General features: G+C 35.3%; 1 protein-coding gene across 3 annotated transcripts in view; it reads right to left on the bottom strand.

Annotated features, from left to right (window-relative positions):
* The window catches only part of Rdl (Resistant to dieldrin), a 164,443-nt gene that overhangs the window by 102,446 nt on the left and 39,896 nt on the right, over positions 1-22,101 (bottom strand). The window contains exon 1 of one of the 3 annotated variants that reach the window (XM_074176321.1): positions 19,022-19,085. The exons of the other annotated variants lie outside the window; for them this stretch is intronic. Within the exon in view, the coding sequence (XP_074032422.1) occupies positions 19,022-19,063 (42 nt within the window). The 5' untranslated portion in view covers positions 19,064-19,085. Of the gene's footprint in view, positions 1-19,021; positions 19,086-22,101 lie in introns of those variants that run through there. 3 annotated transcript variants of the gene reach the window in all.

Below are 22,101 nucleotides of genomic sequence, written 5' to 3'. Positions count from 1 at the left end.
TATACCCGAGACGGTCTTGAACATTTTAAGTTCATTTCTTTTGAAAAAAATGGTTAATCAATGAGTACGTTTTCAAGCAGTAATATATTTTTTAAACGATTCTGTTTTTAAAACCATTATGTTTTCAAAAATCGTAATATTTATCACTGATAAAAATCCCCTCAAAAAAATTCCAAATATCTTATAAACAATACATTTGTTGACAACAATGTCTCAAACAAATAGAGCTAAAAATTATGAAAACCTATTTTTATGTAACTTTAAATGATAAAAATACGAATGAATTTGGATATTGAAAAAAATTTTTTTTCATTGCTTCAATTGGATTCTTCACTTTTTAATATCTTTGATTATCAATAACAAAGTGGAAAATAAAAATTTTTCAATTTTTCCAACGAGTATCTTTTTTGAAAGCTTTCAAGAAAACTTTGATGAAATGTCTAATTACTAAATTGTTTATAACTTTTGCAATTATTTCTAGCCCGTTTTGAAATTTTTCAAAAATTGCTAGAGGTCATTTCAAATTGAATAAACCCTTGATCACTGTTCTCAGTGCCCTTTGACAGAAAATGGATATTGCGACCCAGACTATAAATGACGATCAAGAACCGACGAAAACGTTGGGGAAGTGAATAAAATTGTCATGGAGAATCACTACTAATGATGTTGCTGAGGATGTTGGCCCATCGGCTGGCTTATGCCATAATTTTTTTTTGGAAACTATGACATCGATACCGAAGTACATTCGTCCAAATGGAACAGCCCAGGAGAGTCAAGATCATAAAAAGCTAGTCAAGTTAGCTCAAAGATCGAGGTTTTGCTCATTATTACAGTGGCGTAGTGCATCGAGGGTTCTTGCCACTTTGAGACTTTTTCCTTTTCCCAATTTTAGAAAAAATCATGGAAGGATGGCTCTTTGCGACGGTTGAGGGGATGAAATATGGATCGCTGAGAGACCTCAAAGACATACCAAGAAGTGAATATCAGAACTGCTTTGAGGATTGAAAAAAACGGTGGCACAAGTGTATTATATCTGAGGGCAAATACTTTGAAGGGAACAAAATATAAATTGATGAATGAATAAATATCTTTTGAGAAGAATGAAAATTCACCTCATTTCTCAAACAGAAAGCGTATATATAATATATCAAAATTGCACTTTAGCTCAAAGCTGCCTTCTAGGAAACCTGCTCTGAAACAGATCAAAACTTCCAACTACAACTCATTCAAAAAAACATTTGTTGCAGTAAGATTCATCTGGGAAAGATATATTTCGTGCTCATATACTGTTCTTCAGATCGAACAAGAAAGAACTAAAAGCGAAGAGATGACTTGATTTGCCATCTTGACCAACCATCAATCCAACTAGATATTCAAAGTTTGAGGAGTAGTCTATGACGTTGGGAATATTGGTTCCACTCATTCTCCACTTATTGAATTAAGTGAAAAATCATCTATAAAAGTTACCCATAGGTGTATCAGAGGTATTCAAACAGGTTCTGAAGAAGTGATCTATGTGTTGAAATTTTTTGTTTTCGATTGGGAATGTTTGAATCATCAGTGAATAGCCACTGTATACTCTAGGAAGAAATACTGTCAGCAGTTACGACTCAATGAAAGTAGATTATGAAATTAACCAGTAGACTCTATAACATCAATGGAATGTCCAAACTCAGACCTGTTGGACTTGTGATGCACTTTTGGAACCTTTGGTTTAGAGGAAGATCAAACAGTTTGATCTTCCTCTTGAAGATGATCACTTGGTGATCGAAACACGTGTCGAGGTTTCAAAATAACGGTTTTGTGTTGGGGAAAAACTCCAGTAAAATACATCCTAGTTGGAGTCTGAAGTTGATGTAGGTCATCTCACCAATCTCATCTATCCCTAAGCAATTTGGAGTGAAATGAAATAAAAAATTACGAAATGTTAATTGATGAGTATTGATATTTGTCTCTCGTTTACCAGGTGGGGCGATGACAAACATGTTGTTTGGTGTTCGCTTCAGCTTAATTCGAGGAATGATACACTGAAAAGAATTCGAATTATAATTATGGAATATAATCGACTCTATGTTAATGATGACCACTACATTGCACTGACGAGAGGCCAAATAGCCCGAGAGCTTTCAATAATTGAAAATCGATTCCGGCAGCTGTATGGCCAACAGCATATGCCGAACATCCGTCAGTGAAGATTCGTGTACTGACACTTGTCAGATATAATTCAACGCCCTTCGTGGTATTAGCCAGGGGAGTAGTTGTTTTCTGATACTTGTCTTCATTAACCTACAGTGTAGAAAGTTGAGACCGGCCTGAAAAAGTTTTCCTTCAGGTGATTTGATTTCTATTTGTGTTGAATTGAGCAATCGGATGATTGGTGCCCTCTAAATGCTGGGTTATCTGATGAAACTTCGAATGTATGACTGTTCTGTTGAGAACATCGTACGTTTGGGTTTCTAGTAGGTTTGGAAAACATTACAATTCGTTATGTGTTACTGAAACACATATACCTTGTGTACTTTTTTGAGTACCTACTTTGTCCGCTTAAACTTTCTTCCCAATTCATATCCAAACGCTTGATGAAACTATATAATCATATAAGTGTCTCTTGAAGGAGGCTTGAGCGACATTTACGAAATACATGGCTACCTATTACAACCTAGATTTTTTTATGGACGTAATGTCTTTACATCTTTTTTGTGAGATTCATCTCTGATTCGTTGCCCAACAATAATATACCGCAGGGTATAATTATTGCAATCTACAGTTTTGTAGAAAACTGCACATTGCTTATTACTTGGTTACTGAAGCGAAATCTGGACGAATTGAGTCAAAAAATGAGTCAAAAAGGAGAATTCAATTCATTCTGCCGAGTTTACCACTACTGAAATGATGGAGAGTGTCTGTTTCACAAGAGAAATGAAGAAATTTCGATTGCTTTGAAACATATTCAAATCCTTTGAGAATTTCTGATCTTTCTGCCTTACTGTCTGCGAAAGAGGGAGGTTTCTCCAGTGTCATAAGTTTATTCTGAAAGAACTCGAACTTCATATTTTTATCAAACTCTCATTGCTCGTATGTGTGGTTTGTTGGGTATTTTCAAATGATAGTTGTTTTTCATTGCATTAGTGCCGGATGCCCTAGTTTTGAGTATTTGTTACAGAAGTAACAAATTGATATCAATAGTTGAATAGAAATGGCCGATACTTGATAAAAATCCATATTGGAAAACTGATCAATACAGTTTATTGTATGCTTTTCACTATAAAAAGGTTTTACAAAAACCGAGACACGTGTTCCGCTTTACAACAGCTTCCTCGAGCATAAACTGCTTGGGTTCATGATTGAGAAAGCTATTGCATAGCGAAACACGTGTCGCGGATTTTGTAAGACCCTTTTATAGTAAAAATCATTCAATGAACTGTACTGATTAGGTTTCTTTTTTTTAATATCAACCCCAATTTCTCCAATCAGAACTACAGGTTGAGTTTTTTTTGAAATAAAAGAAATTCCAATCTGATTTTTTAATCACTGAGCCTTGAATGATAACTCATTGAAAATTACACTGGATTTTTCATTTAGTGATGTTATAATTCTGAAAATTGGTCCACTGGTTTTGAAAATATGTAGCTTTGAAACTGTAGCAATATAATTTGAGTCGGGTGACCAAGAAGGTCAATCATTTGATCACCTTCCAATCCTGCCATTAGAATAAGCATGCACATTTCGTGACTGATGTGGAGACCAGAAAAATCAGTCAAGAGATGGAATTTATCTGAAGTGAATCTCCAAGAACCACTTTAGATAAATTTCATCCTGCTCCATATTTGAGGAGATATATTTGTCAATTACATAATGAACAACTATCTGTTCAAAGTGATAGATGCTTTTTATATACTTGTTACTGAAAACTTCACCTGGATGTCAAACAAAACGACGAAAATATATTTTCTGATGGTGAGAAACATTTCTGAATGGTCCCACAAAACTACACAATTCGATAAAGAGAAAGTTTTTTATGAAAATCAGATTGAATAAAAAAAAATGTTCTATTTCTGCCTTTGATTGGCTCGTCTTCCTTACAAAAATCTGTAAAAAATAATGACAATTGATTTGAATATTTTGAAAATGCAAACTTTTATTTTCACCTGATGAGTTGTTAGGAATATCGAAATATAATTTTCAAAGGAATGGTCTATCAGTACATATTTAAATATATATTATAATGATAGTTCAATATCTCAACGATTATCAGACGAATTTCTCCACATCCAGAATCCATAAGTTATGTTACTAGAAAAAAATAGAACCTTCTTCAAATTGGCTCCAGTATTTTAATTGTATTGCACAATATCTCTTTCGAAAAAAAACTCTTATTATTCGAAAAAACAACTCTGAAACGAAATGAATAAACTGTACTTACCGTATTTGTTCCCAAAAAAGTAGTTTTATAAGGGTTCATTTTTAAGAATTTATATTTGTCTCCGTTTTGAACAGGATACATTTTTTGAATGTGAATAGTTCATATTCATATCGAAGAGCGACAGCCACATTTCACATTTCACCCGCTGATAGAAATACTGGAAAATCCCGAAACAAATTCCGGTAGAAAAAATAGTAGAAGAAGAATGGTATTTTCCCAAAAACTTTCTGAAATCTGGAAATCTTCATTCTCCACTTGAAAATCTGAGGTACAATTCGACTTATTCGATGTGTGAATTTTTATTTCATATCATAATAATATCTACATAAAAAGGTATAACTTGTTGATATTGAGTTGCTATGATCACCTCTTCAATTGCTTTTTTGAGTTCTTTAAAGGGAATAACAACAACTATGAGTTTTGACTCATTTTCATTTTGCATTATTATGAAGTTACAAGCGTTTTGAAATATTGACTGATCCAAATCACCAGCCTATCCACAATATGGAGTGAATTCTAAACATTGCTCGTGAATTGGTGCATATATGTTATTTTCGGTGAACGTTGATCACAGTTACCGGCGCGCACAATATTTTGACAAAAAAGGTGAGTAAAAAATTCAAAATTGTCGGCTAAATATATCTGGAGACCTCAACAACAAATTGCTATCGAAACAGTAATATAATATATACTACAAGAAGAATCAACAAACAAGGGGAAGTAGTCAATCACTTGAACCGATGAGAATTCTGAACATAAGCGCACCATTGCAACAGGGTGAAATTAAAACTCCTAAAGTATCTGAAGAGGAAGGGACACCAAAACCTCTCTATAGAGATTGAACACTCCTCTTCCCTTGTTAACTCTTCTTGGTAAAATCATGCAGCATGCCATGACACTCAGGCATAAGATTACTTATCTGCCCTGTCCCGGGTGCAGATTCCTTAGGGTTAAGGTAGGGCAGGATAGTGGACTCGCGCGCTAGACAGAGAGCTAGCGGAGTGGCAGGCCAGGGTCACGTCATACGGTGACCTTTAACCTTGATTTGGTTTCCATCGGACAGGGTGCCCCGGAGGAATGGTCTGCTTTCTGCCGGAGCCCCTCCTGTCCTTATGTCACATCTCACATCACAAAATACATAGCCAGACGCCAGAGAATTTTTTGGAACATTGCGAAACAGTTGAGTATATTTTGGTTGAGTGGAAGCGAAGTTGGATTTTTTTCAAAAATTATGTCTGTACGGGAGACGTGTGAATGAAGTTGAGACTTTCACTAATGGAGTCTATGTTTTTTGTGCTCTATTTGTGATATACAAATTTCTTGGTCGGAGTTTTCGAATGGTACTGTTGGACAAACTCGCATCCTTTTTTTTCATACAGTGTACTGTTAGATTTCCACTATAGAGAATTTTCTGCTTTGGGAAGATATTCTATGTTAGGTATAGCAAAATAAGTGTAGAGATTTCGTGAATCTTTCATAGTGACTATAGTTGAATTCTCACAATATAATATACAAGTTTTTTTATCAATTATCCCCTAGTTCCATTCAATTTGTTATATTCCTTCTGAAACAGTTCATCATTTCAAGTGTCTTTCACTTTCATTCCTGTGATAGATGACTTATTTATTTCGTGGAAATTCGTGATCACTTTGATGAAATGAATGAAAATACTTTTCTCTAATTTCCGCTAGTTATTTCATTCTTACGACCGATTTCGGGTTTTATCCATTTATCAGGTGTGAAAATTAACTACATTTGATACCTAAAAACATGTTTATATAGGGAGTTTGTCGGTAAGCTGAATAGGAAGGTGATTAAATGAACAGGGGTGCTAACTATAAAAATTCAACACCGGAGATTATAGAAATTACCGGGGTTGTCAAACTTATAAATTCAAGAGTGGAGACCTACGTAAAGTGAGTTGTTTTTCTATATCAGAATTCTGTACACATATAATGGAAAAGAAAATGAGTTCATAGGAAGCCATGGAAATTGAAATATCAATTGAAAACCCGAAATACAGGGCTATTCAAATTCGTTTCTGTACATGAGGATTTCGTAAACGATAAGAGATAGATTGTCGGTTGAATTGTGGCAAAGTTGCGTATTTTAGAAACCTATTCAATGATGTAAAAAAATCGAATATAGCTTTTTTGGTTCTGGAGATATACAGGAAAAATAAAAAAATCGTCAAACTATTTTTTACCTATATCATCTTTATTCGCAGAGATATTGAAAATCTGTCAATATTTTGCTATTGGCACTTGATTTGGGCTATCAAAATATGTCCATGAATCATTTATATAGGGTGTCATCTGACTTGGGCCACCCCATCTTTGAATTTTCAAATACGGACCTGTATCATTTTATGTAGTTTTTGGATCATAGACGCTCACATCATACTGAGAAATTGAATTTTATTTTATATTTCGGGATGTTTCGGTAATATCTGATTATAATTGGGGGGTGAATTATTCTCTTTTAAATTACGGCCCTGGAAATTGGTTGACAATAGCAACTTTCACGTCTCCCTATGTAGCATAGAGTTTTCAGGGAGTTTTTTTTTTATTTTTAAGTATCTATTTATATTTTTTCACATTTACATTGCTCTGAGCATTTTCTACAATGAACTTCAAATAAGAAAACCTTTTATGATCTGCATTATATCTACAACAAAAATATATTATATGTTTTTGATAAGAAGAAAAAGAAATGATAGCAATAATAACAACCAAAACCAACACTACAAATGTAATGAAAATTTAAATGAAGTAATTTATATACAGAAAAAAATAAATAAATGTTCAAATTGGAGTCCTTCCATTTCGAGCCAAATACTGAGCCAATATAATGGCCTGCAAGATCACCAGATATTACTATTTTGGATCATTTTCTATGGGGAACACTGAAAAATTGGATTTACGCTGGCAGAGCGATTGAAAATGTGGAAGACTCGAGATTGAGGATTTTGAATGATTTTGCAACAATGCAGCCAATAAGTGTGTTAAGGGCAATAAATGATTTGAAAAACCGAGTTCAAAAATGTCTCGAAATGGAAGGACTCCCTCTTCCAACATTTATCGCGCCATTAATTTTTTGTGTATATAAATTACTTACTTCATTTCAATTTTCATTACAATTATAGTGTTCGTTTCGGATGTTATTATTGCTATCATTTTTTTTTTGCTTATTAAAACACATATATTTTTAATGTAGATATGTTTCAGATAATCATAAAAGGTTTTCCTATTCGAAGTTCATTGTAGAACACGCTCAGAGCAATATAAAAAAATGAATAGGTATCTAAAAATGAAAAAAAAAACTCTCGAAAAACTCTTCGTTACATAGGGAGACGTGAAAGTTGCTATTTTGTTTTTATTCAACTCAGTCAGCAATTTCCAGGTCCGTATTTCAAAAGGGAATAATTCACACAATTATGATCAAATATTACCCAAACATCCCGAAATATAAAATTCATTTCAATTTCTCAGTATGAAGTGAACGTCGACGATACAAAAAATACAGGTCCGTATTTAAAAATTGAAAGATAGGGGTGGCCCAAGTCAGATGACACCCTGTATCAAAAATTTATGGACATATTCTGATAGCCCACATTAACTGCCAATAGGTAAATGTGGACAGATTTTCAATATGTCTGTTAATAAAGAAGATATAGGCAAAAAAATAATTTGGGATTTTTTGGTTTTTCATGTATATCTCCAGAACCAAAAGAGCTATATTCGATTTTTTTACATCATTGAATAGATCTCTAAGATATGCAATTTTGACACAATTTAACCGACATTTAATCCTAAACGAGCAAGTCGATTCAGGTCTCCACTCTTGAATTTATAAGTTTGACAACCCCGTTAATTACTGAAAACTCCAGTGTTGAAATTTTATAGTTGGCATCCTTGTTCCTCTATATAACCACGATTTTAAATTTCAAATGTATTTCTCAGTTTTTATACTTGATAATGGGATAAAAGCCAACTATTAGTGGAAATTAGACAAAACTGTTTTCTTTTATTTCATCAAAGTCTTTCACCTCATTTATAATTGCATGAAGAATAATTCTAAGCCTACAAGCCTAGTGAATCTGTATGTATGAAGCCTAATATTGAGGTAGATGGACGTGACCATACTTCACATTTCATTTGCTGTCTGAGCTTAAACGTAAATACCCTACGTACTACAGAGTAGTACGTAGCAAATATCTGCTGGAAAACAACTACTTCTCTGGCTAAACCACGACTGATATTGAATTGTAACCGATAGATATTTTGCAAGTTACCTCACAAAGGATCGGTAATCCAGCAGCAACCTCTTTTTGAGATCAATCGAGTGATTAGGTTGAGTTGGGTCCAAAGTGAGTGGGTCTATTCGACCCTACACCGCAACCCGCAAGGATTTATTGTGGCTTACACATATTCACACTTGACCATATAAACCCAGCTCCTTAACGAAGCCGATTAGTTTGTATGGTGAGTGGTCTTTCAGGTCAGATGGTAAGAATACGGGCCGAACTCTAAAACCCTGATTCGGTCCCCAGCGGGGCAGGCACAAAGTATATGCTCTGCTGTTTCAACGTTGATGAGGTAGATGGATAGGTGAGGTGCAAGATCTGAGTCTTTCTGTAGGTCAGCTATACATGACGATGCCTCAGATTCAACCGTGCAGGGCTTTTTTCGCCTCTGGTTTTGGTAAATCATCACTTGAGCATAAACGTTTGCTAACCTGCTCATAGCGAGTTCGTTCCTCCACCTGAGACAGATTCTGCGTACGCTTCTCAAGAATTTGGTGCAAGGCGGTTTCTTAAGGTACCCCGCTCTTGAGGAGACGACTTAGTACTTTCCTGGCTGCACCACCGAACCTTTTTCATACCTTCAGTTATTGGATCAGGAGTTGATCTAAATTTACAGGGAGGTCAGTTGGAGTCGTAAGCTCAACATCCATCTCCTCTGTAGACTCGCTCCAGATCTGAATTTATAGGAAGGTCAGTAATCGGGTGATTACCTACAGACTGACTTCGAAGTATCACCCCTCCATAGTGTAGGACAGTTAACTGAGACAGTGAAACTCAGATGATTTCATCGTAGGTTGGCTTCATATAGGAAACCTCCGTCTGTGAGAGATCACTTGATTGTTTTCAGTGAGGCCCTGTTAGAGAACGGAAGAGAATTATCTGCAAGATTATTTTCTGTGAGGTCACTTGTATGGATGTCTGTCGGATTTTATTCCTACGTAGTATTGAGCAGTGAAGTATCTGTTATCGGCAGGCATTTGTTACATCTTACTATGTAGGAATGATTAAAAAGGTGGATATATTGAATTCAATTCTGGATTTTCTTCCTTCCAAACCTGACCCTTTTCTGGTAGCATGATTAATACTATAAAGTACTTTGCGCCGTATTAATGTAAGTACTAATTAATCAGTTTCAAGTCTATTATTTGATAATAACCATCTGATGTCTATAGACATCACATCACATCACATCAAAATTTTTCAGTTAGATACTATTTGACCCTATTTTCAATTACTGATAAGAATGTCTATACATGTACTTTGTATGTATCTCACAAATGTCATCCGATATTGACACCATCAGTTACTGAATTCATTTTCGCTCTTTTATAAAGTAGAATTCACTCTTTTCATTGGGTAATACTCTTCGAAAGAATGTATTTGTGTATGAAATATCGATTGGCATATTTTTGACCAGCAAATTTATTGAGTACCCTACGTATATTGAGGAAAAACAACAAGAAAAAGAAGTTGTGTTGTATTTTTCACATTTGAAACCTGAATCAATACTGAATATCAAACAAAAAAATGTCTTCAATATCCTCAATTTTTGAAAGAGTGTCCAATAAATATGTGCTTCATTGGAAACGTTGAAAACGTTACCAAGTTCAGTCTGTTCAGAGGAAAAAATTATAGAAAACATCTCCTGCATTTCTCAGTTTTCTTATTGATTATCAAGAACACTTCTGCTTCAACATTTCTTATATATATAAGTACTTAAATTTTCAGAGAGAACGAAATCTAGGCTGGTAGACCGGTCGAATGAAACTTGTACCAAATTTTTCTACTGTGGTAGATAACATTTGTTGCTGTACCATCAGTATACTGTCTTGCTTGTGTCAGTCGAGGCATACACTAATAAAGATGCCCGCCACAGTAGCAGTGGCGTCTATCAACTCGGATTTTGCTGTCTCTAATCGTAGCTCCTGATTTTTTTATTTTTGTTACTGATATTCTGAAATTTCTGCTCTGGGAAATTTGATTCAGTGTCAACTCCTTTCTAATTGACCAGTCTTTCAAAAAATCTACGCTCTACGCTTCAGAATATCTTCTTTCAAATACGGATCTTCTCTGATCTGAGTAGCAGTACAGCAAAAAGTGGTATGCTTCTCAATTTTCTGGAAAATATGTTTGTAGTTTCACTGTAACATTTTCAATTGTTTTAAAATGTTTCATATATTTCCCTACAGATACTGGTGAATAAATAATCAACAATGATAGTTGAAGTTATACGGGCTAGAGTTCACGCATTTTGAATTGATCTTTTATTCTGTAAATATGAGTATGAGGAAATATTATAGTTTTGTCAGTTCTGTCGCAAAATAACTATGATTTGGATTTGTGCTTGAGTTTATTTTGTGACTATACTTCATGATTACAATATTCAGATAGTGGTGCAAACATTGAATCCAACCATACACATATGAAAGAGTTGGAATACATTCTTCATTATTGATTATTATACTCTTAGGTTATTGGTACCAAATTATAGTGTAGAGAAAGACACTTTGTATTCATGATCTTCCAGATATATTTAAAACATTTGGTGTTGGTCAAAAATCGCACTCTGCGTATTTGACGTGAAGTTTTGTTTTGTTTGTCCTCTAGAGTTCAGAAAAATAATTTTCTACTCACTTGAAACTCTATCGTAATGTTTTTTATTCAAGGAGGTTGATAATATCTCTTCTTCCCACAAATAACAGGTAATAACGAAAATTACTTACGAATAATACAAGATTGCCCTGAAATCACGAAGGTTCGAGAGATATTTTAATTTAATTGTTAGGAAAAGTCTCACTGCTTTGAAGGAGAAAATTTAATTGTGTACATGTAGAAATGTCCTGAGGTAACCAACCAGAATTTATTTTGGTGAAAGTTTTGCTCGATGATTTCTCACAGATACTTGACATTTCATTCAAATATAACAAAATAAAAATAATCTGGTATTACCAAAATAATTCAAGTAATTTGATTAAATTTCTCATTTATTCAATATAATATATTCTTCCGGATTAACATATATTTAAGAGAGGAGAATAACATATATTCTGATCAAAACGGTTTGACAAATCATTTCACAAATTTTCTGGAAGTGTAATACTATTTCTATGTTCAAAATTATGTTGCCTACCCTGTTTACACGACCTTAATTTTCTTGATTCTCTTCACAGGAAAAGACCAAATGAGGAAATTTGTATATCAGTATAATATAACCCAACTGGTATCGAACGATCCAAAATGAATTCACCGGCTCCCGGATTCACAATACAACATCTACCGGAAAGTGAACTGACCGCACTTGTATGATCATTTGTTTTTATACGACAAAAGCAGTTGGCAACAGTCGAAGGCGGCCATGCGCACAGTCCAAGTATTCAAGACTGCTGTGACATACATACGATAAACATACATTCTCCGTCCACCAGTAGTTATCTTGTTCCGTGGCTGTTTTAATTTATACATTCTTAGTTAAAGATCAGTTATTCAAAGTAACAGTCGTATTTTACGATTCTATTTATAGTACCATTATTGAGTGAGATCGAGTATTTTATATAGGAGTTGAAGTGTTGATGATGCCTATTTGAGGAGAGTGAGCATTAGGAGACCCCCTTTTGACAGGCAAGCAAGAAATCGCTACTCAATTTATGCCATTTCTGTTGCAACTAAGCAAACTATCGATATTATTAGCTGCATTACAATTGAAGTTGCATTTCAAGTATATTTCAAAATATTTCGATTTCGAGGTTTCCCAATTTGTGGAAATATTGTGTAGTGAAGTTTATTTGCAGCAACTGAATTGGAGGGGTCTGGAATTCTATAGGTATGAGTAATAAGCAAAACTATGGAAGATCCTACAAAAAAATATAAACGTCTCATTTGAAAACATAAACGATTTAAACATCGGTAGCCAATCGTCAAGGGAAATTGCTAATAGATACATATAATTGAAATTTAACTTCAAATTCCTCATTCCGTTGGTTGGATCATGGAAAGAATCATTGCATCCATGATTACTGGAATGAAAACAGCGGTGGCGAACGTATCACCAACAGTTACAACACAATTAAATCAGTGATACATTCCTCAGTCAAAACCCTTGGGCTTAATGGGTTGAAAAATATTGGCGACACCTGTTTCATGAACTGTGTAATCCAATGTTTATCAAATACGAGATGGTTACTGGAATATTTGGAAAAAGGTGAGTACATGAAAGATAACAATACTAATATTTATAGTACGGAGGGTGCTTCAATTAAAGCTTTCGGAGAAGTTATCAAGGAATTATGGTCAGAAGATTCATCTGATAGAGCAGATGAGCAGAAAAGTCAGATTCAGAGTTTTGCCCCCCGATTCATGGGTCATGCGCATCAAGACGCCCAGGGATTCCTTCGTTACCTTTTAGAAGGTTTACATGATGACGTTAATGAAATTATTGAGAAACCTAAACCGACCTCAACAGAGATTAACGAAAAATTGAGCGACAACAGAAAAGCATAAGAGTCATGACTGATTTATTTGAGTACATATAACTCTAAGATTGTAGATAATTTCGTTGGTCAATCAAAATCCACGATGAAGTGCACACATTGTGGATACTCATCTATAACCTTCGATCTTTTCTGGGATTTGTCAGTCCCCATACCACAAATAACTAGCCAATTGAGTTAATCACAGTGCTTGGCTTTCTCTAGATGGATTAGATATGAACAATTGTGCAGCAGAAAATGTGACTCCTTTTCGCTATACTCTTTATGCACTTTCGAATCACAGTGGGTCTACCTACAGCGGACATTATACAATTTCACCAAAATCGCTTGTGAGTGGAGACGCATACATCCTCTTTTATGAAAGTTCGCACCTTTGAGGGTTTTGAAATAATATTTCTGTACTGTTAATTTTAATGTTATAATGAATTAGAACTTTTTGGAGTGATTGAAATATGTCGAATAAAAATTAGTTCTTCCTGAAAAACATGATACGACTTCGTGATACTGAAAAAAGAAATGTTTTCGACGAGTGTGATATTTCTTCTGAAATATATTACTCATGGATTGAAGCGTGTTTTTTCCAAAATCCTGAATGTTAATGTTGATTATGACATTCGATTATTATAGTTTATATTATCTTCGCTGATTTGTTGTCACATCATGAATGAAAATTTTGTTTTATTCATCAGTCTTTTCTTCTATATAGACATCCTTTGAATCGAGAGGAAGTGTTTTCAACTGATTCAGATGATCAAAATCCATTCAAGTACATCCAACACGGACTTCCCAAATTTGACAATTGATAAAGGCCGTCTTGTTGAAGCTACGTCTGTCAAATTAGTTTTCATTTATTTAGTATGTTCTGCGAAATCACTATCGACGGATATAACATTCAACAACACGTGTAGATGATAAAATTGTGCTATAAAGATAGGTTTTCTGTTCGGGCAACGTAGCGTGCGTTTCGCGTTTTCTAGTCTGAATTTGAAGCTGTTGAAACAACGACATGAGGTTTCAACAGCACAGCACTAAGTACCACACAGCTCATGCCACATTAGATATTTTCTGCGAGCGATTTGAGGGCATGATCATTTCTCGTGCGATTTGAGTCCGTTACACTTTTTTTGTCGCAGATGTATGCTAATGAGCTAAAGCCAGCATAACCCATGTTATCAGTCAAATTCAGCCTGGTTTATATGCCAGGGTCTTGGAAAATCAGACGTTTGGGATGTGCTTGGGATGTGAATTTTCCAAAATTCAGAAAGACTATTGAATATTTTGATATAGTGCTGGAACAACTAGATGTTTTTCGTTTACTTCAAGTAATTGTGTGTGTGTGTGATATCAGCTCAATTTTCAAGGAATAGATTTCCACATATCAAAGTCATAGTCAAGTTTGGTGTTGGGACACTTGTAAGAGGTATATTTTACAAATTTCGAACGGCACAGAAACAGAAATTTCAGAATATATGAAATAGACTAACTGTATAGATACTGGATGCCAGGACTGTCAGGCATAGGCAGGCAATGAAAAAGCTGATGAGCATATCATCAACTGCATATATAGGTCCTGAAACAGCTGTGGAGATATCATAGTATGGTACGGAACCGGTTTGGGAAGTTGATCTATGAGAAACATAGAGAGTACTGGGGAAAATACCCCGGAACACATAAAAAAACCTTAGAGCCGCCCAAGAAAAGATCTGAAGAACTTCTTCAACAAAGCAGGGATTGGCTCAGAACAACTACGAAGCTACTCACTGGACACTGTCCATTCACAGGACACCTGAACAAAATAAGGCTGAAATCTCTACTGCAGTCAATGCAACAAAGGGACAGAGACATAGTTTATGCCATTGAGAGGCACTAGACCACAGGAGGCAGAGAACTCATGGACCACCCAAATTATGTACAGAAGTATATGACATACTTCCATAGTAAGACCTGTTGAAACTGGTTCAGGGCACAGAATTGTTAGAATAGTTGCCGTGAGAGAGATGGAGAAAACCAAAATGAGCCCATGACGCTGCGGTATTTGCAAGAGACATGGGAGGAAATTGATGAGTCAGACACCGCCTAAGTAGGAGCAAAAAAATAGCAACAGTAATTCGTAGGAGAAAGCAAGCATCTCACTATATATCTAGCTGAATGAACGCTCTAAAAACATTGATTTCGGAAATCTGTGAAATATTAAAATCATTTTTCTTCTCAGTCCTGAATCCAGCGTGCTTGCGTACGAATTCAAAAATATTGAACCCGGAAATTTTCAAATATATTCAATTATCCATGCAAATTTCTGTTTGTCATTGTATGTACAATCCATTCGTTGAATATGCTGACACTAGAAACCCTCTGTTCGATAATAATCGAATGAGAACACATCAAAAGATATTTTTCAGAAAGTGCGAATGGAAGCCTGGTTATTAATTATTTTCAGATAGACATTTCAGTAATCCGGTTGGCATTTGATGTTCTTTCTACGACTGAATCCCGTTGATAAGATTAACCTGTCGAATGTACCATTCGGGAATATTGGATAACTGACAAGGAATTTACATGATAATTCAACTGACAGAAAGCTCGAAAAATTGTGAAATGCTAACGAAAAATCTTTGAGTGAAATGAATATGAAAATGAAAATAGTTACAATTACAGGGTCATTGAATGGTGTCAAATCAAAATCCTATCTACGTTATACCTGCTTCAACACTTCACATCAAACTTGATACTCGATCTGAAATTCATGTCGTATCCAACTCCATATCGATTATGATATCACTGGTCAATGTTTTTCTAGATTATAATATTCCCAAAAACTAAATCCTCACCACAATTATTATCTCAATTCGAAAATAAAGTTGTACGTGGAAAAACATTGATTCCAGTTATTATAAAATTATATTGAAACTGCTGATATCATTATATGATAAGACTGAGCCCAAAATATTTTGTCTGATTCAACTAACTTTCTAGGTCAAGGTTGCAGAGTTTCATCTGTAATAACACTCGTAAATAGTTCGACGATTACGAGTATTGGCACTGGTATTGAGGGTACGTCTCAATCATTGAGGAACCTGTCATTGAACAAGTTGCGATATCTCCTTGATTATGATAGATGAAAAGTGACCAATAAGATGGATCAAGACAAAAGGGCTCAACATAAGACCATTCATATCAACTATAGTAACATCCACAAAGAGCACCCTGAAAAATATGATCCCCTACAACTTCCAGGTGAATACATACAACTGTCGAGGCTTAATATCTTCTCTAAAAGATGGTGCAGATCCTTTACAGAAATAAAATTCCAATCTGACGTAGTTCCAGTGTCTCTTTTTGAAATTCTGGTGAATCTTGTCTGGAACCGTAATAAAATTTCCATCATGGATGAAAATGTTTTCTACAGCATTCATCTTAAATTATATATTTTGGTATAAACAGTGTTTCCTCTTTCTTCAGTCAGCTGTTATTAGGACTATTTTTGGAAATCAAATTTCCCAGAAGAATATATAGTTTATTGCTTCTATTATGAGCTAACTCAATGTCCAAAAAAGTGGCTTGTCATCAGATTGTGTTCTATACTTTTCTGGTCCAAAAACTACTAGGTAGTCATTCTTACTGCTTCCAGGATGTGTATTTTCTTTATAGACCAGTTTATGCTGGTCAGATGATCCTATGGAAGGACATAGGGGCGAAAACATATGGTTTTTTGATTTGGTTGAATCAGGAATGAAACATGTGATTTTGAATACTCAACTAGCCAGAGTGTAAACACTTGCGCGTGTGTCTCAGACAATTTTCATCGTATCCATAAATAAGTTCTGAACCAGCTATGTGGATTCCAAATTCTAAGATATAACACAAGATCACGAGATGGGCTAATGACCCATTAAATGACAATGATAAGTGTCTCAAACACTCATCATCATATCCAGTTGGTTCTGAACCAGCAATGTGGATACCAAAATGTATGGTATGAAAGAAGATTATGAAATGAGTCAATGATGAAATATATAAAATACTAGGAAAATATACTTGAAACAAATTCGTGAGAACTTCAACAACGGGACTGTCAACGGGATTGAAAAGTGTTGTAAACTAAAAGAGAACTCATGCAAACTATTGCTGAGAACAAGATTGTTGAGAGTGTGTCACGAGGAAGTTGAAGAAAAACATCATGAACTCATGAAAACCACAAAAAAATCATCAAGTTTGATGGTTTCCAAGCGAAATAAAAACTGCGCTTTCTGTGGGCTACATTCGTTCTGCTCACAAGATTTCTCAGACATAACTCTAATAGAATAACTCCTTTGAAACTACTCTATTATTCAGAATGAAACAGTTTGTTGAAAATCAAGTAAGCACCCTCCAGTACCCGTACTCTTTTCTCTATTTTTAAATTCAACATCACATGACTAGATGACTGGATTAATTTCAAGAAATGATGTATACAGGATGAGATATGAATGAAATCATTCAGAAACTATCAATATCTCACGTGGTTACATTTCGCTATATCGAAAAATATGAAGGGAAAATCATAGATCTAACTTCCTACTAGGTCTCTTTATGATTTCAGGTGTGTTGTGTGTATGTTCCTGCTCGTAATATGTGATGTGATAATAGTGTGATGTGATAATAGAGTGATTAATTGACTTCAATTCATCAAAGATGTAATCAGGAAATCACAGGTAGTGACTTCTGGTTGAAATAACTGTTTACATATTAAATCAAAATTCTGATTTCATGTGATTATCACTGGATTTTTTTCTAATATTTTGGCAGTTGCAAAAAAAACATTTTGTCCTTTGATGGAAGAATAATTATTTCGAAATAGAATCTCGAAACATGCATCTATCTCAACATACCTACGCGATAGGTTCTGGTAAATGCACGCTGAAAAACAACTAATTTCCGGGCTAATACCACCCTCGATATTGAATATATTCGACAGACATTTATACAAAATACTTCACAGTGGTTAGTCTCACATATGGTTCACATTCAACCAGCAGCAGGACGACGCTGAAACCAATCTAGTAGATCATCTACATACCAGTTCCGATGTCATTTCGCATCACTGCAGATCCGACCCAAACATCAGAGGCACTTAGCCGACGCCAACACGGTTCAACTGCATGTATAAAACCTGCGTCTGATAGAAATAGTATCAACTTTTAACAGCTCCATCCTGAGAACAAAGCCCCAAGCGGCGAAAAAACATCCCACGTTTGAGGAAGGTTTCATACAACTGCATGTCCTACACTGTTGAGAAGACTGCAGGTGATCTACTCGATTGATTTCAGAGGGATCCTGCTTATGAATGCATTAGAAACATCTGCAAAACTGAGGTATCTTGTTTAAATGTTCGTCGGATACAATTCAGTGTCCATCGTGGTATTAGCCAGGGAAGTAGTTGTTTTCCGGCAGACATTCATCAGAGTTTGTTCATTTGGGGCAGTGTGGATTGTGGTACAACATTCAATATTACATTTATCTACAATTGTTGAAGTAATATGGAATTGAATGTGTGGAGCTGTTTCATTTTGGGACCAGCAGTCAAATGCTCACATACCTCACAGTATTCTTATAATTTTTTTTTAATTAGAACAGAACAAGATAACTTCTGGTCGGACCATTCTGAGTCCGGTGCCTCAATTCCCGGATTGCTCGATAAAACTGTACAAGACCATCGCTGGTGGTTGCAATTTGCAAGTAAACACACGTACATAGTGATGCGCTTATGATACGATACTCAAAGTACGAGAGCGGCGAAAAGAGTGATCAAGTAGAAGGGGTAAATACCATCATAACCTCGGAGACGGAGCTGATACTCAGCACGTACATGGTGACTCCTACATCCACAGGCGGGCCTGTAACGGCAAGCAAACTTATCCTGAGTGGCGCGCACAAGAAACAAATGAAAACCAAATCAAACTCGTGCCCTTGGCCTGCCGCCCGGGCTGCGAACTGGTCGCACGCGACGCTCGCGGCCGAAACTGCAACCCTCGATCATCACCGTTATTATCATCATTGTTAGAATTATCAGTTTGATAAAAACACTGCTTATCGAGTGAAAGAACCAATCTGGAATACCGACTTCAATTCCAATATGAATTACCTTTCTCTTTTCGAAAATATAACACCCTGTGTGATGAAAAATATATGAATCAGAACAACTACTTTGTCATACCAACTTTTTTTAACTTCTGAAGTAATCAACATACAGGGTGGGCCATCGAAAACTTGACATGGCGGTTTTGGGTACTAATCTTGCAAATCCGAAAAAATGCTTAGGTCGATTTTCATTGGGAGGGGGGCAGTTTTTTCCTCATTTACAGCGTCGTTACTTCAACCCCGGAGCAGAAGGGTGAACAACAAATTTAATAGAGAATAGGGGGCGAGTAGCACATCGTTTGAAAGATCTTGGAATTCTCTAAACAATGATGTACATTTTTTTGAATTTGGACGTATTTAAAACAGTTCTTTCCGATAATTAATTTTTTCAATATTGGTAATGGCAACAAATTATTGTACGCCACTGCTCAGTTGAAATGTTATTGGAACTCTCTCCTTCGTTTCTAACTCTATTTTTTTGCTAATTTTTCAGTTCTTCTTTGATAAGAGGACGTTTACAATTGAGAAAATGCTGTTTCTGTTTCTCATTTTTGTGTTAAAAGTGATATCTACATTATTATTAGTAGTGAGTGCCGTAAAGTGTTGCTAAAGAAACAATGGTTCACTAAACTGCAGAGAGGGTTGAGCTCATTGAACTGTACTATGGAAAAAGACGTTGTGCTGCGAGAGCCGCTAAACTATTAAATCAACAACATGGGAAGAATGTGCCGCGACAGTATGTTTTCGATTTAATTGCAAAATTTCGCACAACTGGATCTGTAGCAAATAAAAAACGGCAAATCGAACCACCAGTAACAAATGAGGCAACACAAGTATCCATTCTGGGCCATGTTGAGCTTGACCATACTTTGAGCACAAGAAAGTTAGCATTTGTTTCCGGGGTGTCAACAACTAGCATTAGGCGTATTTCAAAAACCCACAAAATGCATCCTTACAAGATTAAATTAACGCAAGAACTGAATATAGATGATTTCGATCGACGCTTGCAATTTTCCGAGTTGGTTAGCAACCAACGTTTGCTTCAGTGATGAATGTTTTTTTTTGAATGACACAGTTTATCGCCATAATTGTCGGTATTGGGCTGATTTAAATCCTCACATTTTTCATGAAGTGCATACTACACGTCCACAAAAATCGGCTTGAATTTTTGGTGACCATATTGTCACAAATGAATGTCGCCAAATCACTCCAGAAATGCTCCACAGTGTTCGAGTACGTTTCCAGCAGAATCTCTATTATCCCATGTGAGCTGGAGGGGCCCATTCTGAGCATATTGTAACGGTCTAAATTTACTTGTGAATATTGTAGATATTGTTCGTTTATTCATTATGGAATCGACAGAATTGTCATTTATTGATGACGAACTTTTCGTCACAGCTAGGGACACATCTGGTTTGCCAGTGTGCCCAACCTACATTTTCAAAGAGTTTCCATGATTTTTCTCTAAAAACAACGGTGTTTTCGCCGCCATTTCTATTGTATCTCGTGTATTATACAGATATCCAACTATTCTACTAGATTTTCCTACGATCAAAAATACTTATTTTCTATCTTGCTACCCTATTGGTCCAAAATAGTGACAGCAAGTTGTTAACGTAGTCGATTGTTCTTTTTCCTTAATGAGATTGATGAATCGAGAGGAAGGAAGAAAACCGAGGCCGACTCACTTTTTTGGAGATCGGTGCCCTATTCTGTACGTGATAGTTAGCATTTTCCAAATAGACATAAATGTTTTCTCAAACATCCTGACGGGAGTAGGTTCATTTGGATAAATAATAAGTTGAAAGTGTGTATTGGGTATTGTTCCAAATATATCGTTGCCATATATTTGGATGACCATATTTCCGCACTCTTAGGAGGATTAATAAAGCTAACTATACGTAAGTCAGTTACGCCATTTTACCTCTCGAATGAAAAAAAATGCTTCGAACTAATTTTCTCATTAAATTTTAGTGGCTATCGAAATTCTAACGTTTACATAAAATCATAAGAAGATCAGCAAAACAAAGGCGCAAGGTTCTGCCTCTTAACATTTACAAAGTTACGTATACGATCAGAAATAGAAAGGAGGAAAAAAAAACAACTCTTCTGAAAAAAATGTAGGTCACGTATATGATGAATTACTCTCGGTTTGCCTAGACATAGTTATTGTAATCACTTTAAAGAGGGAATGTATAAACTCGTCAAAGAATTTCCAAGTGTAAAGCAACATCTTCTTTCTGGTAGACAGATGGTTGCTTGTACACATGAATTTCATGATTGTGTTTCTTTTCAAGTAATATTTCCAAAATCAGGCTTCAGTAAAACGGTGGTACTTTATTGTATAGTTGGATATCCGATGTGTTCTTATCATAAAATATATTGAAAATAAGAGAATTACCTGTTTTGCCATGAAAAAAAAATTAGGGAATTGATTGAGAAAGTTACTTTACCTAATTCCTTTCAATGGCCTTTATAGTCGTTCCCATTTATTATTATTTCTAATGCAATAATATACCGGATGGATCTCAGGAGTGTTATGAATGGACTCCAATCTAGACCGATCTGCTACTATCATTAATAGCTTCTTAATTTACTTGTTACCGATATATAGATCATAATGTCTCATTTTTATATACGGGGGGGGGGCAGTATAAACATTCAATCACTTTTGGCTTTTCTTATTATATTCCGTTAACGTTAAAATTTAATAAATTTAGGAAGACCAGACCATCTCAATAAATCTTAATGGTTCAAAGTTGGTAATC

Source organism: Leptinotarsa decemlineata, unplaced genomic scaffold (genome assembly GCF_025532065.1).
Source record: "Leptinotarsa decemlineata unplaced genomic scaffold, Ldec_3_MD MMD2_tig00001719_RagTag_RagTag, whole genome shotgun sequence".
Taxonomy (NCBI): domain Eukaryota; kingdom Metazoa; phylum Arthropoda; class Insecta; order Coleoptera; family Chrysomelidae; genus Leptinotarsa; species Leptinotarsa decemlineata.
The sequence above is the reverse complement of the archived record's forward strand: the minus strand, read 5'-3'. Positions and strand labels throughout refer to the sequence as shown.